Source organism: Hemitrygon akajei, unplaced genomic scaffold, assembly GCF_048418815.1.
Source record: "Hemitrygon akajei unplaced genomic scaffold, sHemAka1.3 Scf000035, whole genome shotgun sequence".
NCBI lineage: Eukaryota > Metazoa > Chordata > Chondrichthyes > Myliobatiformes > Dasyatidae > Hemitrygon > Hemitrygon akajei.
In genome coordinates this window covers 3599129-3615689 of record NW_027331921.1, presented here as the reverse complement: position 1 = coordinate 3615689, position 16561 = coordinate 3599129, and the positions used below count along the sequence as shown (strand labels likewise).

Here is a 16561-nt window from a genome sequence, read left to right as displayed (position 1 = left end):
AACAGCTGTGCTCCCAATACCGAGCCCTGTGGCACCCCACTGGTCACCACCTGCCATTCCGAGAAACACCCATTCACCGCAACCCTTTGCTTTCTATCTGCCAACCAGTTTTCTATCCATGTCAATGTCTTCCCCCCGATGCCGTGAGCTTTGATTTTACCCACCAATCTCCTATGTGGGACCTTATCAAATGCCTTCTGAAAATCGAGGTACACTACATCCACTGGATCTCACCCGTCTAACTTCCTGGTTACATCCTCGAAAAACTCCAACAGATTAGTCAAGCATGATTTACCCTTGGTAAATCCATGCTGGCTCGGTCCAATCCTATCACTGCTATCTAGATATGCCACTATTTCATCCTTAATAGATAGATAGATAGATAGATAGATAGATAGATACTTTATTCATCCCCATGGGGAAATTCAACTTTTTTTTTCCAATGTCCCATACACTTGTTGTAGCAAAACTAATTACATACAATACTTAACTCAGTAAAAAAAATATGATATGCATCTAAATCACTATCTCAAAAAGCATTAATAATAGCTTTTAAAAAGTTCTTAAGTCCTGGCGGTTGAATTGTAAAGCCTAATGGCATTGGGGAGTATTGACCTCTTCATCCTGTCTGAGGAGCATTGCATCGATAATAATGGACTCTAGCATCTTCCCCACCACTGATGTCAGGCTGACAGGTCGATACTTCTCTGTTTTCTCCCTCCCTCCTTTCTTAAAAAATGGGATAACATTAGCCATTCTCAAATCCTCAGGAACTGATCCTGAATCTAAGGAACATTGGAAAATGATTACCAATGCATCCGCAATTTCCAGGGCCACCTCCTTTAGTACCCTAGGGTGCAGACCATCTGGACCTGGGGATTTGTCAGCCTTCAGTCCCATCAGTCTACTCATCACCGTTTCCTTCCTAATGTCAATCTGTTTCATTTCCTCTGTTACCCTATGTCCTTGGCCCATCCATACATCTGGGAGATTGCTTGTGTCTTCCCTAGTGAAGACAGATCTAAAGTACTCATTAAATTCTTCTGCCATTTCTCTGTTTCCCATAACAATTTCACCCAATTCATTCTTCAAGGGCCCAACATTGTTCTTAACTATCTTCTTTCTCTTCACATACGTAAAAAGCTTTTGCTATCTTCCTTTATATTCCTGGCTAGCTTGCGTTCATACCTAATTTTATTCTCCCCATATTGCCTTTTAAGTTAAGTTCTGTTGTTCTTTAAAAACTTCCCAATCATCTGTCCTCCCACTCACCTTAGCTCTGTCATACTTCCTTTTTTTTAATGTTCTGCAATCTCTGACTTCCTTTGTCAACCACTGTGGCCCCTTTCCCCCCTTTGAATAATTCCTTCTCTGGGGACAAACTGATTTTGCACCTTGTGCATTATTCCCAAGAATACCTGCCATTGCTTTTCCACTGTCTTTTCTGCTAGGATATCCGTCCAGTCAACTTTGGCCAGCTCCTCCCTCATGGCTCCATAGTTTCCCCTGTTCAACTGCAACACTGACACCTCCGAGCTGCCCTTATCCTTCTCAAACTGTAGATAAAAACATATCATGTTATGGTCACTACCTCCTAATAGCTCCTTTACTTCAAGATCGCTTATCAAATCCTGTTCATTACACAAGACTAAATCCAGAACAGCCTTGTCCCGGGTCAGCTCTCGTACAAGCTGTTCCAAGAATGCATCCCGTAGGCACTCTACAAACCCCCTATCCTGAGGTCCAGCACCAAACTGTTTCTCCCAGTTCACCTGCATGTTGAAATTCCCCATCCTCCTACCTCCTGTGGGATCTCTTTTCCACATCCATTTCCTCCTGTGGGATCTCTCTTCCCCATTCCCCCTCCTTCTATGGGATCTCTCTTCCCCATCCCCCTTCCTCCTGTCAGATCTCTCTTCCTCATCCCCTTCATCCTGTGGGATCTCGCTTCCCCATCCCCCTCCTTTTGTGGGATCTCTCTTCCCCATCTCCCATCCTCCTGTGAGATCTCTCTTCCCCAGCCCCCTACCTCCAGTGGGATCTCTCTTTCCCATTCTCCTTCCTCCTGTGGGATCTCTCTTCCCCAGCCCCATTCCTCCTGTGGGATCTCTCTTCCCCATCTCCCATCCTCCTGTGGGATCTCTCTTCCCCAGCCCCCTACCTCCAGTGGGATCTCTCTTTCCCAATCCCCTTCCTCCTGTGGTATCTCTCTTTCCCATCCCCCTACCTCCTGTCGGATCTCTCTTCCTGATTCTGCTTCCTATTGTGGGATCTCTCTTCCGCATCCAATAACTCCTGCCGGAAATTTCTTCCCAATCCTCCTTCCCTCTGTGGGATCTCTCTTCCACATCCCCCTTCCTCCTGTGGGATCTCTCTTCCCCATCTCCCATTCTCCTGTGGGATCTCTCTTCCCCAGCCCCCTTCCTCCTGTGGGATCTCTCTTCCCCATCTCCCATCCTCCTGTGGGATCTCTCTTCCCCAGCCCCCTTCCTCCTGTGGGATCTTTCTTCCCCATCTCCCTTCCTCCTGCGGGATCTCTCTTCCCCAGCCCCCTTCCTCCTGTGGGATCTCTCTTCCCCATCTCCCATCCTCCTGTGGGATCACTCTTCCCCATCCACCTCCTCCTGCTGGAAATTTCCTCCCCATCCCCCGTCCTCCTGTGGGATTTCTATTCCACATCCCCCATCCTCCTGTGGGATCTCTCTTCCCCATCCCCCTTCCTCCTGTGGGACAATAGACAATAGGTGCAGAAGTAGACCATTCGGCCCTTCGAGCCTGCACCGCCATTTTGAGATCATGGCTGATCATCTACTATCAATACCCGGTTCCTGCCTTGTCCCGATATCCCTTGATTCCCCTATCCATAAGATAGCTATCTAGCTCCTACTTGAAAGCATCCAGAGAATTGGCCTCCACTTCCTTCCAAGGCAGTACATTCCAGACACCCACAACTCTCTGGGATATTTTTTTCCTTAACTCTGTCCTAAATGACCTACCCCTTATTCTCAAACCATGCCCTCTGCTACTGGACTCTCCCAGCATCTGGAACATATTTCCTGCCTCTATCTTGTCCAGTCCCTTAAACCTCTATGTTTCAATCAGATCCCTTCTCAATCTCCTTAATTCCAGTGTGTACAAGCCCAGTCTCTCTAACCTCTCTGCGTAAGACAGTCCAGACATCCCAGGAATTAACCTCGTAAATCTACGCTGCACTTCCTCTACAGCCAGGATGTCCTTCCTTAACCCTGGAGACCAAAACTGTACACAATACTCCAGCTGTGGTCTCACCAGGGCTCTGTACAAATGCAAGAGGATTTCCTTGCTCTTGTACTCAATTCCCTTTGTAATAAAGGCCAACATTCCATTAGCCTTCTGCACTGCCTGCTGCACTTGCTCATTCAATTTCAGTGACTGATGAACAAGGACTCCTAGATCTCTCTGTATTTCTCCCTTACCTAACTCTACACCGTTCAGATAATAATCTGCCTTCCTGTGCTTACTCCCAATGTGGATAACCTCACACTTATTCACATTAAACGTCATCTGCCAAGTATCTGCCCACTCACCCAGCTTATCCAAGTCACCCTGAATTCTCCTAACATCCTCATCACATGTCACACTGCCACCCAGCTTAGTATCGTCAGCAAAATTGCTGATGTTATTCTCAATGCCTTCATCCAAATCGTTGATGTAAATTGTAAACAGCTGTGGTCCCAATACCGAGCCCTGTGGCACCCCACTGGTCACCACCTGCCATTCCGAGAAACACCCATTCACCGCAACCCTTTGCTTTCTATCTGCCAACCAGTTTTCTATCCATGTCAATGTCTTCCCCCCGATGCCGTGAGCTTTGATTTTACCCACCAATCTCCTATGTGGGACCTTATCAAATGCCTTCTGAAATTCGAGGTACACTACATCCACTGGATCTCACCCGTCTAACTTCCTGGTTACATACTCGAAAAACTCCAACAGATTAGTCAAGCATGATTTATCCTTGGTAAATCCATGCTGGCTCGGCCCAATCCTATCACTGCTATCTAGATATGCCACCTTTTCATTCTTAATAATGGACTCCAGCATCTTCCCCACCACTGATGTCAGGATGACAGGTCGTTAGTTCTCTGTTTTCTCCCTCCCTCCTTTCTTAAAAAATGGGATAACATTAGCCATTCTCCAATCCTCAGGAACTGATCCTGAATCTAAGGAACATTGGAAAATGATTACCAATGCATCCGCAATTTCCAGGGCCACCTCCTTTAGTACCCTAGGATGCAGACCATCTGGACCTGGGGATTCGTCAGCCTTCAGTCCCATCAGTCTACTCATCACCGTTTCCTTCCTAATGTCAATCGGTTTCATTTCCTCTGTTACCCTATGTCCTTGGCCCATCCATACATCTGGGAGATTGCTTGTGTCTTCCCTAGTGAAGACAGATCTAAATTTCTTCCCCATCCCCTTCCTCCTGTGGGATCTCTCTTCCCCATCCCCCTTCCTCCAGAGAGATCACTGTTCCCCAACGTCCTTCCTCCTGTGGGATCTCTCTTCCACATCCCCTTCCTCCTGTGGGATCTCCCTGCCCCATCCGACTTCCCCCTGTGGGGTCTCTCCGTCCCATTGCCCTTCCTCCCGTAGGATCTCTTTCCTAACCCCTGCCCTCCTGTAGGATGTTTCTTCCCCATCTCCTTCCTCCTGTTGGGTCTCTCTTCCCCATCCCCTTCCTCCTGTGGGATCTCTCTTCCCCATCCACCTCTTCTTGTGGGATCTCTCTACCCCATCGCCCTTCCTCATGTGGGATCTCTCTTCCCTATCCCCCTTTCCTCCGGAGGGATCTCTTTTTCCCCATCCATTTCTACCTGTGGGATCTCTCTTTTCCATCTCCTTCTTCCTGTGGGATCTCTCTTCCCCATCCCCCTTCCTCCTGTGGCATCTCTCTTCCCCATCATCCTTCATCCTGTGGGATCTCTCTTCCCCATCATCCTTCATCCTGTGGGATCTCTCTTCCCTATCCCCCTTTCCTCCTGTGGGATCTCTCTTCCCTATCCCCCTTTCCTCCTGTGGGATCTCTCTTCCCTATCCCCCTTTACTCCGGAGGGATCTCTTTTTCCCCATCCATTTCCACCTGTGGGATCTCTCTTCCACATCCCCCTTCCTACTGTGGGATCTCTCTACCCCATCCCTCTTCCTCCTGTGGGATCTCACTTACCCATCCCCCTTCCTCCTGTGGGATCTCTCGTCCCCATCCCCCATCCTCCTGTGGGATCTCTCTTCCCCATCCCCCTACCTCCTGTTGGATCTCTCTTCCTGATTCTGCTTCCTACTGTGGGATCACTCTTCCCCATCCACTTCCTCCTGCTGGAAATTTCTTCCCCATCCCCCTTTCTCCGGAGGGATCTCTCATTGCCCTCCCCTTCTCCCGTGGGATCTCTCCTGCTGATTCCGTTTCCGACTGTGGGATCTTTCTTCCCAATCTCTTTCACCCTGTGGGATCTCTTCCCCATCCTCCTTCCTCCTGTGGGATCTCTCTTCCCCATCCCCATCCTCCTGTTGGATCTCTCTTCCCCATCTCCTTCCTCCTATGGGACCTCTTCCCCATTCCCCTTCCTCCTGTGGGATCTCTCTTCCCCATCCACCTTCCTCCTGTGGGATCTCTCCTTCCCATTCCCTTTCCTCCCATAGGATCTCTCTTTCCTAACCCCTTCCACCTGTGGGAACTCTCTTCCCCATCCCCCTTCCTCCTGTGGGAACTCTTTTCCCCATCCATTTCCTCCTGTGGGATCTCTTTTTCCCCATCCATTTACTCCTGTGGGATCTCTTCCCCATCCTCCTTCCTCCTGTGGGATCTCTTCCCCATCCTCCTTGCTCCTGTGGGATCTCTCTTCCCCATCCATTTCCTCCTGTTGGATCTCTCTTCCCCATCTCCTTCCTCCTATGGGACCTCTTCCCCATCCCCTTCTTCCTGTGGGATCTCCCTTCCCCATCCCACTTCTTCCTGCCGGATCTCATTTCCTCATCCCCTCCCTCCTGTGTGATATCTCTTCCCCATCCCTTTCTTCCTGTGGGATATCTCCTCCCCATCCCCTTCCTCCTGTAGATCTCTTTTCCCAATCTCCTTTCTCCTGTGGGATCTCTTTTCCTGATTCAGCTTCCTACTGCGGGATCTCTCTTCCCCATCCACTTCCTCCTCTAGGATCTCTCTTCCCCTTTCCTCTTCCTCCTGTGGGATATCTCTTTCCCATCCTCTTCCTCCTGTGGGATTTCTCATCCCCATCCCCCTTCCTCCTGTGGGATCTCTCATCCTCATCCCCCTTTCTCCTGTGGGATCTCTCTTCCCCGTACCCCGGTGGGATCTCTCCTTCCCCATCCCCCCATAACTGTGGTATCTCTTTTCCCCATCCCACTTCCTCCTGTGGGATCTCGTTTCCCCATCCCTTTCCTCTTGTGTCTTTCCATCCGTTCCCTCAGGTGGGGTCTCTTCCTCCATTTCCCATCGACATTTCCCGATTCACAAAGCTTCCTCACTGTGGGGCTATATCACCCCCATCCCTGCCCCTTGTGACACTCTGTGGTCAGTAACACTTTTCTAGGCAACGGAGAACGAGACAGAAAATGTGGAGTTCACAGGGTCACAGCAACAGACTAAATGACTGACATTGGGTGAATACCCTGGAGCTGGGCAGTGAAGGACATTGACAGTGATGGGAACTCCGATCAGTGATTTACGGAAGGGTTTAATGTTTCCTGAAATATCCGCTTGAGAGAATTACCCTCAGACCCACGGTTTGTATCACTTTGTTCATCAATTTGTCTGTTTGTGTTTAGACTCGGGAAGAATAACCTGGGAGATTCAGGAGTGAAACTGGTGTTGTCGGCTCTGAGGAACCCGGAGTGTAAAATACAGAAACTGTGGTAAGTACCGGACTGTGGCAGATTGTGTTTACAGTCACTGGGTGTCTGACACTGAACATTAATGTAATCAGTAATAGTGTTACTGATAAACACTGGGGATTTGTACCGTCCCCTGTCTCTCTGTGTCCTTCACCCTCACTCTCTCTCTCATCTCCAGGCTGTGGGATGTCGGTCTCACAGATTCTGGGGCCGAGGATCTCGTCTCTTTTCTCAGTACAAAACCAGCCCTGACGGAGCTGGACCTGAAATATTATGAACTGGGATATTCAGGAGCGAAACTGGTGTTTCTGGCTCTAGAGAACACGAAGTGTAAAATACAGAAACTGCGGTAAGTACCAGACTGTGGGAGATTATGCTTGCAGTCACTGGGTGTCTGACACTGAACATTAATGAAATCAGTAATAGTGTTACTGATAAACACTGGGGATCTGTACCGTCTCCTGTCTCTCTGTGTCCTTCACCCTCACTCTCTCTCATCTCCAGGATGAGGAATGTCGGTCTCACAGATTCTGGTGCCGAGGATTTCGCCTCCGCTCTCAGTACAAATCGATCACTGACGGAGCTGTACCTGAGTGTTGATAAACTGCGAGATTCAGGAGTGAAACTGGTCTCTGCAGCTCTGTGGAACCCGGAGTGTAAAATACAGAAACTGAAGTAAGTACCAGACTGTGGGAGATTGTGTTTACAGTCACTGGGTGTCTGACACTGAACATTAATGTGATCAGTAATAGTGTTACTGATAAACACTGGGGATTTGTACCGTCTCCTGTCTCTCTGTGTCCTTCACCCTCACTCTCTCTCATCTCCAGGCTGAGGGATGTCGGTCTCACAGATTCTAGGGCCGAGGATCTCGCCTCCGCTCTCAGTACAAAACCATCCCTGACGGAGCTGTACCTGAGTGGTAATGAACTGGGAGATTCAGGAGTGAAACTGGTCTCTGCGGCTCTGAGGAACCCGGAGTGTAAAATACAGAAACTGGGGTAAGTACCAGACTGTGGGAGATTGTGTTTACAGTCACTGGGTGTCTGACACTGAACATTAATGTGATCAGTAATTGTGTTACTGATAAACACTGGGGATTTGTACCGTCTCCTGTCTCTCTGTGTCCTTCACCCTCACTCTCTCTCATCTCCAGGCTGGTCAATGTCGGTCTCACAGATTCTGGGGCCGAGGATCTCGTCTCCGCTCTCAGTACAAACCCATCACTGACGGATCTGAACCTGGGATCAAACTCTCTGACAGACCGATCTGTCCCCGCTCTCCGCCGCCTCATACTGACCCTCCCGAGTCTGGAGCGGATCCGGTGAGTGTTTGTGTTAATGTTCAATGTGATAAAATGTCAGCGGATCCGCGGGTTTTCTGGTGATATTTGTCTGTGAGTGTTGTTGAAACATTAACCCCGGTCCCCTGTTACTGACACTGTTGTGTAATCTGTTTATTCCATCTTCATTCCCCCATCTGTTTCAGGCTGCGGGAGAATCAGTTCAGTGAGACCGGGATGAAGGAACTGAGATCTCTGCGAGAAGTCAGACCCGGACTGTTTGTGTGGATCATGTGAACATCTGAATGTGTGAACATCCCCGCCCGCGGAATGGAGCCGATTCCCCGCCCTCCCCTTTAACTCACACCTCCCCTTTAACTCCCCCTCCCCTTTAACTCCCCCCTCCCCTTTAACTCCCCCTCCCCTCTAACTACCCCTCCCCTTTAACTCCCCATTCCCCTATGTAAGAAATAATCCTTCACTCTGAGTCTCAGCAAACTGCAAAGCGGCAAAGCTTTATTTTTCACGAGTCTGCAGAGTCGGACCCAAAACTGCTCCAGCAGTATTGAGCCCAGAGCATTACATTTCATTTCCTTTTATACAGTTTCAAGTAGGTTATCACGTGTCCCTCAGTTGCTGTATCATTCCTACAATTATTCATAGTCAGCTCCACTCTCCCCCTCCCCACAGGCTTGTACATTTCGGGGGTCACATACACATTTTCTCATATCCTCTGTCCTTGGAGTTAGCCATCCGCAGAGCCATGTCTGCCAAGTTTTCAAAACACTCATCGGCCTTGGAGTTAGCCACAAGAGTACAGCTTATCTCCATCTGTTTCATCCACCTCCGCTCTCAGCTCCTAGCTTAATGACTCCCTTTTAGTTCTTCATGATTACCACAAGGTACAGATTGTACCTATACAGTTTTGCAAGAATCTTATATCCTTATTTAGCAATGTGTCAGCATATGTTTTGTAAGCTTAGATCTTAGCACAGTCTAACCTTAACCCTTTCACTTCTTACAATTCCACCCTTTTTCTTTTTAGAGTGTGCTAAGGATTTGTCCAGGGATTCCACTCTTCCAGTTCTCTGCCTCGTTGCAACAGCATTTTAGCCGGGTCAGCTGGGTTCCCTGGCTGCATTACCTGTACTACTACTCGCGTTATTAATGCTCTCAAGCAGGGTATTAAGCATGGTAATATGATTATCATTATGAGTATTCCGCCAAATATTAACAGGGCTATTCGCCACCAGCTTCCTCCCAGCAGACTATCCAGCCAACTCAGGTTCCCTAAGGATCTCCAAGTTTGTACTGGCACATGGGCCAACTTCCGAATTTTGTCGGATATTTTCAACACTGCCTTTCCATTATCATTTATCTTTAGGCAACAGTTTGTCAGATTGAACTTTCCACAGACCCCTCCCTCGGAGGCCAATAGGTAATCCAATGCTAATCGATTTTGGTATATGGCTGTTCTCATCTGGCTTTGCTGCTCAGCCAGCAATTCCAGAGCCAATGCGGTTTGGTTGGTGATCACCCCTACTACAGCTTGTAGGCGTATTATTCGATTTAACATATATACCGGGGTTCGGTAACCCCATGACCCATCCTGGGCCCAAGTTGCTGGTCCGTAATATTCAATGATGCGTGCTGGAGGCCACTCGTCGCCCCATTCTCCCACCTTTATCTCCCGCTTCTCCCTTCTCAGTGAGTCAAATAACTTGATTCCCAATTCCCTATCTTCATCCTGGGGTAGGAGGAAGAACTCTGGCCTTATAAGGCCTAAGAAACAAACTCCTCCCCATCCTTTCGGCAATTTGGTGTATGCCTGATTCCCACAAATCCAGAACAGACCTTCTGGGACAAATCCTCCTTTCCTTGCTTTCCGCCAGGCTTTCCAAACACTGGGAATTCCTTCGTACGGGTTATGCCCACTGCAATTCCAGATTCCCGAATTGTTTCCCATAGCCGTACAATTGTCCTTTGCCCCTTTAGTTATGTACCAAGTCGGCTCCTCGGGCCACCAAGTGGCATTATTTTTTGTTTTAGCCAACTTTATACTCTGACATGGGCTTTCTCCTACTTTCACCTTCCCTTTTCTTTCTACACATACTTGTCCTTCCGGATAGTTTGTTAACTTCCATTCTTGCGTCCTCCCAGTCCTTTTCTTATCCCAATCATGAGCCAATAGCTCCCACACACTCAAACTCTCACCTATCCATGGCCATTGCTCGCTCATGTGGGGTCCCCCACAAACCCAACAGTCACTTACATTTAAACTTGTAGCTATTCGAGTTGCTAAGTCTATAAACAGGTTTTCCTTCATTTCCGGTCTTGTTTTTCCATAGGTTCCCATTCTTCTCTGACTCCACCAAACTCTGCCCTTCCTTTTTCTTTCCTTTCACATATCCATTCTGTCTCAGGGCATGTACTTTCTCGTACACTCCAACTTCTCCCTTCTCCTTTTTCTTCTCTTACTGATCCACCGGGGTATCCCCTGTTCTTTCTCAGGGTATATTTTATTCCTCCCTCTTCACATTCCTCTTTTTCTTTTCCATAACATTGGTCATTTACATGTGAATGTGACACAAGGGCCCCGGGTCGTTCTTTTCCTTTCTCCAAAACTCGGTTCCTACACTTGTCACATTTCCCTTCTATTTTTCCCACATACAGAATTAAATATATTACAGTCAATAATGTAACAGTCCACATTGAGTTCATTTTTGTTGCCTTTTCAGTTTCACCACCAACGGTTCTTCACTGGGAACACAGGTCCACTCCGTGTGTCCCTCAGGCTTAACTGGTCCCTTTATTCTGGATGCGTGGGTCCACCCTTTCTCTTTTGTTCGTACGGCCGCCTCGGTGGTTAACAGGACCTGGAAAGGGCCTTCCCACTGTGGTTGTAACTTCTCCGGCTTCCAGGTCCGTACCAGAACCCAATCTCCAGGCACGATCTGATGTAAAGCAAAGTCGAGCGGCGGAGTCTGGGCCAAGAGACCCTTCTTCCGCAGTTCTGCAAAGGAACGAGATAGTGCCAGTAAATAGTTCCTTATAAGAATATCACCCCCTTGTAGCGTGGGGTACCCTTCTACCTTATTCCAATACGGGAGTCCAAACAGCATTTCATAGGGGGAGATTCCTATATCCTTCCTGGGTGCTGTTCGGATTCTTAACAGGGCGATGGGGAGACACTTAGTCCAGGGTAACTTGGTTTCTAGCATTAATTTGGTCAATTGCGCCTTTAAGGTACTGTTCATCCTTTCCACCCGTCCCGAACTCTGGGGATGCCACGGGGTATGGTATTTCCATTGGATACTCAATGCATCACAAATCAACTGGTGCGTCTTGGAGGCAAAGTGTGTCCCTCTGTCCGAGTCTATGGACCCCATGATCCCATATCTGGGGATTATGTTTTCTAGTAGTATTCGGGCTACTGTAGGCGCATCGGCCTTTGTGGTCGGGTATGCTTCCACCCAGTGGGTAAAATGATCCACTATTACTAACAGGTACTTCCATCTCTGCACTGAGGGTAGTTCGGTAAAGTCGATCTGGACTCTATGGAATGGTCTCATGGCCAGTGGCTGGCCACCTCTTGGAGTGGATCGCATCACTTTCTTGTTTATCCGCTGGCACGTCGGACATCCAGTTATCTCTTGCTGGGCCAGTGTGTATATTCCTTTGCATACATAGTCCCTCAGAATTGTGTCGCACATGGCCTGTACTCCCCAGTGGGTTTGATGGTGCAACTGTTGGAGGATGTTGCGGGTTACTTCCTTATTTAGTACCTGTCTCCCATCCGGGACCGTCCATTTACCATCAGTGTCTTTTCGGGCTCCTAGTTGATTCATGCTATCAATCTCTATTTGGGTAAACATAGGTTGTTTAGTAAGTCCTTCCCTCACTGGTATCAAGGTCAGGAGTTGGATCGGGTCTTCAACGGCTGCTCGTTTGGCCTCCCCATCGGCTAGACGGTTCCCTACTGCTTCAGGTGTTGATCCTTTTTGGTGTCCGGGTACATGTACTACCGCAATCTCAGTTGGTAGGGCCAGGGCTCCCAATGTCATACTTATCATTTGCTCGTGTGCCAGTCCCTTTCCTCTGGCCGTTATCAGTCCTCTTTCTTTCCATATCTTCCCAAAGGTATGTACTATCCCATAGGCGTACTTAGAGTCAGTGTATATTGTTCCGATCCTCTTCTCCAATATCCTCAGAGCCCTCTGGAGTGCGTATAATTCGCATGACTGGGCCGACCAGTTTCCCGGTAATCTCCCGGACTCCACTATTCTTTCAGTCTCTCCGTCAATGATGGCATATCCGCTGTGCCGTACTCCATCAATACATCGTGAGGATCCATCTATATACAATTCCTGTCCTTCTCCCAGGGGAACTTCCCGTAAGTCCTCCCGGCTCTTTGTTTGCAAGTCCAGCAATTCAATACAGTCGTGTTCTGACTCCTTTTCTTCTAGTCCTCCATAGAGGAACTGGGCTGGGTTGCAACTGGAATCCTTTGCGAAGTTTAGGTCTTCTCCGGTCATCAGTATAGTTTCGTACTTTAGAATGCGGGAGTCAGTGAGCCACCGATGTGCCTTCTGGGCTAGTAGGGTGCTGACCGAGTGGGGAGAATGCACTGTGATCTTCCCTCCAAAGGTTAGTTTCCGGGCTTCCTCTACCAATACCGCTGTCGCTGCCACTGCTTGGATACAGGTGGGCCATCCACGCGATACCGGGTCTAACATTTTTGACAGGAAAGCCACGGGTTGCCGCTTTCCTCCTCTTAGTTGGGTGAGTACCCCTTGGGCCATTCCTTCGGCATTGTTGACGTACAGCTGGAATGGTTTTTCCAGGGCTGGCAAGACTAACACCGGAGCACGGATTAATTGCCCCTTGATATAGTTGAATTTTTGCTCCTCTTCCTTTGTCCATTTTACTGTTTGCTCATCTTGCCCGAGTTTATCATACAGAAATCTCACCAGGGGAGTATAATTCTCAATCCAGATTCGACAATACCCCACTAACCCCAGGAACTGTCGTATCTCCTTCTTGGTACGAGGTAGCGACATCCCTGTTATTCCAGCTATCCTTTCTGGGGTAATGCTTCGCTGTCCCTTACTGACCCGGTGTCCCAGATACCTTACTTCCTTTTCCACGAATTGTAACTTTTTCTTGGAGACCCGTAGCCCCTTTTTCCCTAGGAAGTTCAGTAATCTGATGGTATCTTCCTGCACCCCTTTCTGTGTTGGCCCGGATAGTAATAAATCATCCACATACTGTAGCAGTTGGTTCTCTGGAGCACATTGGAATTCCGCTAGTACTTGCTCCAAGACCTGCCCGAATAGGTTAGGTGACTCAGTGAATCCTTGCGGCAGGACCGTCCATCTGAGTTGTCTTTTCCGCCCTGTTGTAGGATTTTCCCATTCAAACGCAAACATGTCCCGACTGCTTTCTTCTAGCGGGCAACTCCAGAAAGCATCTTTTAGATCTATTACACTGAACCATTCATGGTCAGGGGAGATTTTACTCATCAGGGTGTACGGGTTGGGTACTACCGGGTATCGGGTCTGGACTACTGCATTTAGACCCCGCAGGTCTTGTACCATCCGATAAGTCCCGTCCGGCTTTCGCACCGGGAGGATGGGGGTATTATATGGCGACATACATTCTTCCAGCAGTCCATCTGCGATCAGCCCTTCAATTACCGGCTGCAGCCCTTTTCTTCCTTCCATCGCAATGGGATACTGCTTCCTCCTTACTGGGCGACCGTCCGGTAGCAAGGTGATCTGTAGAGGGCTGATGTTCAATCCTCCCCTATTTCCCTCTCTATACCACACCTCAGGCTCTATTTTCTGGTCGTCCTCTTCTTTTAATGCGAATAATTTTACTATTATTTCTCCATTGTTCGGCACTGTTCCAATGCCCAGTTGCACTTGCAGGTCCCTTCCTAATAGGTTAAATCCTGCCGAGGGCAGCAGGAGAAGGTCTTGCCTTGTTGCCCTATCTTCATATCCGACTTCCACATTGTCCACAATGGACACTTGTATCGTTTTTCCTCCGATACCGGATACCTTCATTACTCTTGTTCCTGTTCGGGCGCCGGGAGGTATCTGGATTACACTGGATCTTTCAGCACCCGAATCTACCATAAAGGTTGTATCTGACCCTTGGGGACCTAATTTCAGATTTACCAGGGGTTCCTGTCGATAGTTTCTTCTCCCCAAGGGTAGGAACCCCCGACCCCCCTAGTCTTCGTCCTCCATCATGGCATATGACCTGACCTCTCGCCGATACTTAGGACATTCCCGTTTAAAATGTCCTTCCTCGTTACAGTGGAAGCATCTTAGAGTCCTTCGCGTTTTCCTTCCTGGTTCTTGGCCATTGCCTCGGTCTGACCACGTTCCCCTCTTTTCCCTGTTTTCTGTGGTTACTTGCCGTACTGTCTGAACCATTATCCTAGCGGTATTTTTCTGTTTCTCCTCGTCTCTTCTTACAAACACCTTCTGCGCTTCTCGCAGTAATTCACTCAAGGGTTTTGAATTCCAGTCCTCTATCTTTTCTAGCTTTTTCCGAATATCTGGCCAAGCTTTTGATACAAATTCTACCCTAATTAGCTGTTGTCCCACCTCTGTCTCCGGGTCTACCCCCGCATATTGTTGCATATTTTTCCGAATTCTATCCAGGAAGTCAGTTGGGGTCTCATCGGGGTTTTGATGACTTCCAAATGCCTTATTGAAATTATGACCCTTGGGGACCGCTTGTCTTATCCCCTTGATCAGGAATTCCCTCATATCCCTCATGTTTCCTCGTCCTTCAGGAGTCTGTTTGTTCCAGTTTGGCTCCGTGAGGGGAAACTTAGGTGCCCCTTCGGTAGTCTTTTCTTTCTCCCACATAACTATAGCCGCTTGTCTTATCATTTGTCTCTCTTGGGTTGAGAATAACGTCCCCATGATGGAATACATTTCATCCCAGGTGTATATATTAGGCCCGAGGAACTGATCCAACTGTTCAGCCAGTCCCATCGGATCTTCCAGGAGGTTCTTCATTTCTTTTTTAAAGGTTCTTACCTCAGTGCTGGTCAGGGGAACATTCACATACCCCGTTCCCCCATCAGGTCCACTCATCGGGACCTCCCTTAAGGGGCATAACTTGGGCTCCTCTTCCTTTTTCACCCGTTGTCGTGTCCGGGAGCGCGTCATAATAAAGGGGGGTCCTGATTGTGGTGGATTCCCTTCCTCCCACTTCTTCCTTTCTTTTTCTAACCACTCATCGTATTCCTCTTTTCGTTTTTCTTCTTCTTCCGCCCATTCTTCCCGTTCTTTTTCCTTTTCAGCCCCCGCCTCCCGTGCCGGATCGTCCGGTTGGGGGGGGGCAGAGGGAGCCGCCTCCGGTTGTTCAGGCCGGGGCACGTAAGGCGGAGGTAAATGATTCAATACTTCCCAAGGAGGTTTCTCCTTGTTCTTTGTTTCCAATTTGTAACTTCTGGCTGAGTCTCCTGGCCCCGAAACCCAGCAAGAGGCGTATTCACTTTCTTCTTCTTTTACATTTGGCTTAGAGTTTACATATATGTTTAAGGCCTGTCTAACCCAATCCTCATCTGACCCAAATGGTGGCCACCATACCGAGGACCCTTTTATTGGCTGTTTGGACCATAATTTGCAATATTCTACCATTCTCTTTTTCTGCTTTCCCTTTGTTCGTCCATATCCCCATCCTGCAAACATTCTACCGAGGGGGCTATCAGGAGGTACCTTCGGGAACAAACCCGAACTCTCCGGCTCCTCTTCCTTTGAGCTTCCCCCTCCCATTATTCCCTTCCCGGCCCGGTTCTTTTTACTCTAGGTGTCGTCACACCTAGTTTACCCGGTCACACCCACCTAGATCTCAGTTAGCTAGTCTCACTTACCCGGTGTGCCGTAGAACCGTCTCCTTTCCTCCCTGCTTTGCCGCCTTGCGCTGTCCGGATCTCACTCGCTCAAGCCGTTTCAGACGACGAGCAAGGAATCAGGGACTGCCGAACTCGGCAGGGTGCACCTTCTCCGATGTCCTTCCTCTCGCCCTCCACGACCGGAGTGGGGATCCCGGACGAGCCCCCAGCTGTAAGAAATAATCCTTCACTCTGAGTCTCAGCAAACTGCAAAGCGGCAAAGCTTTATTTTTCACGAGTCTGCAGAGTCGGACCCAAAACTGCTCCAGCAGTATTGAGCCCAGAGCATTACATTTCATTTCCTTTTATACAGTTTCAAGTAGGTTATCACGTGTCCCTCAGTTGCTGTATCATTCCTACAATTATTCATAGTCAGCTCCACTCTCCCCCTCCCCACAGGCTTGTACATTTCGGGGGTCACATACACATTTTCTCATATCCTCTGTCCTTGGAGTTAGCCATCCGCAGAGCCA

The 16561-nt window shown here is 48.7% G+C and overlaps 3 protein-coding genes across 3 annotated transcripts in view; 2 read left to right on the top strand and 1 right to left on the bottom strand.

Moving 5' to 3' along the window:
* LOC140720034 (NACHT, LRR and PYD domains-containing protein 3-like) overlaps positions 1–7567 on the top strand; it is an 81478-nt gene extending 73911 nt beyond the window's left edge. The window contains exons 5-7 of the mRNA XM_073034934.1: positions 6823–6909; positions 7067–7237; positions 7393–7567. Of these exons, the coding sequence (XP_072891035.1) occupies positions 6823–6909; positions 7067–7237; positions 7393–7567 (433 nt within the window). The remainder of the gene's footprint in view (positions 1–6822; positions 6910–7066; positions 7238–7392) is intronic.
* On the top strand, positions 6644–8569 carry LOC140720075 (ribonuclease inhibitor-like). The gene is made up of 5 exons (XM_073034976.1): positions 6644–6657; positions 7124–7237; positions 7719–7889; positions 8045–8212; positions 8377–8569. Exons 1-5 carry the CDS (start codon positions 6644–6646, stop codon positions 8465–8467), a joined length of 558 nt encoding a protein of 185 aa, XP_072891077.1. The 3' UTR covers positions 8468–8569.
* Positions 8570–8665: 96 nt separating this feature from the next.
* Positions 8666–16280, bottom strand: LOC140720057 (endogenous retrovirus group 3 member 1 Env polyprotein-like). Its single transcript, XM_073034956.1, has 2 exons — positions 16068–16280; positions 8666–11183 (listed from the first exon to the last, which is right to left on the bottom strand). Exon 2 carries the CDS (start codon positions 10524–10526, stop codon positions 9222–9224), a length of 1305 nt encoding a protein of 434 aa, XP_072891057.1. The 5' UTR covers positions 10527–11183; positions 16068–16280; the 3' UTR covers positions 8666–9221.
* Between the last annotated feature and the right edge of the window lie 281 nt (positions 16281–16561).

Excerpts from the sequence above, each read along its gene's own strand:
- LOC140720075 (XM_073034976.1), top strand. Across the intron at positions 7,238-7,718 it reads TGTAAAATACAGAAACTGCG|GCTGAGGGATGTCGGTCTCA; the intron begins GTAAGTACCAGA and ends TCTCATCTCCAG. Across the intron at positions 7,890-8,044 it reads TGTAAAATACAGAAACTGGG|GCTGGTCAATGTCGGTCTCA; the intron begins GTAAGTACCAGA and ends TCTCATCTCCAG.
- LOC140720057 (XM_073034956.1), bottom strand. The coding sequence starts at position 10,526 with ATGGGAACCTATGGAAAAACAAGACCGGAAATGAAGGAAAACCTGTTT.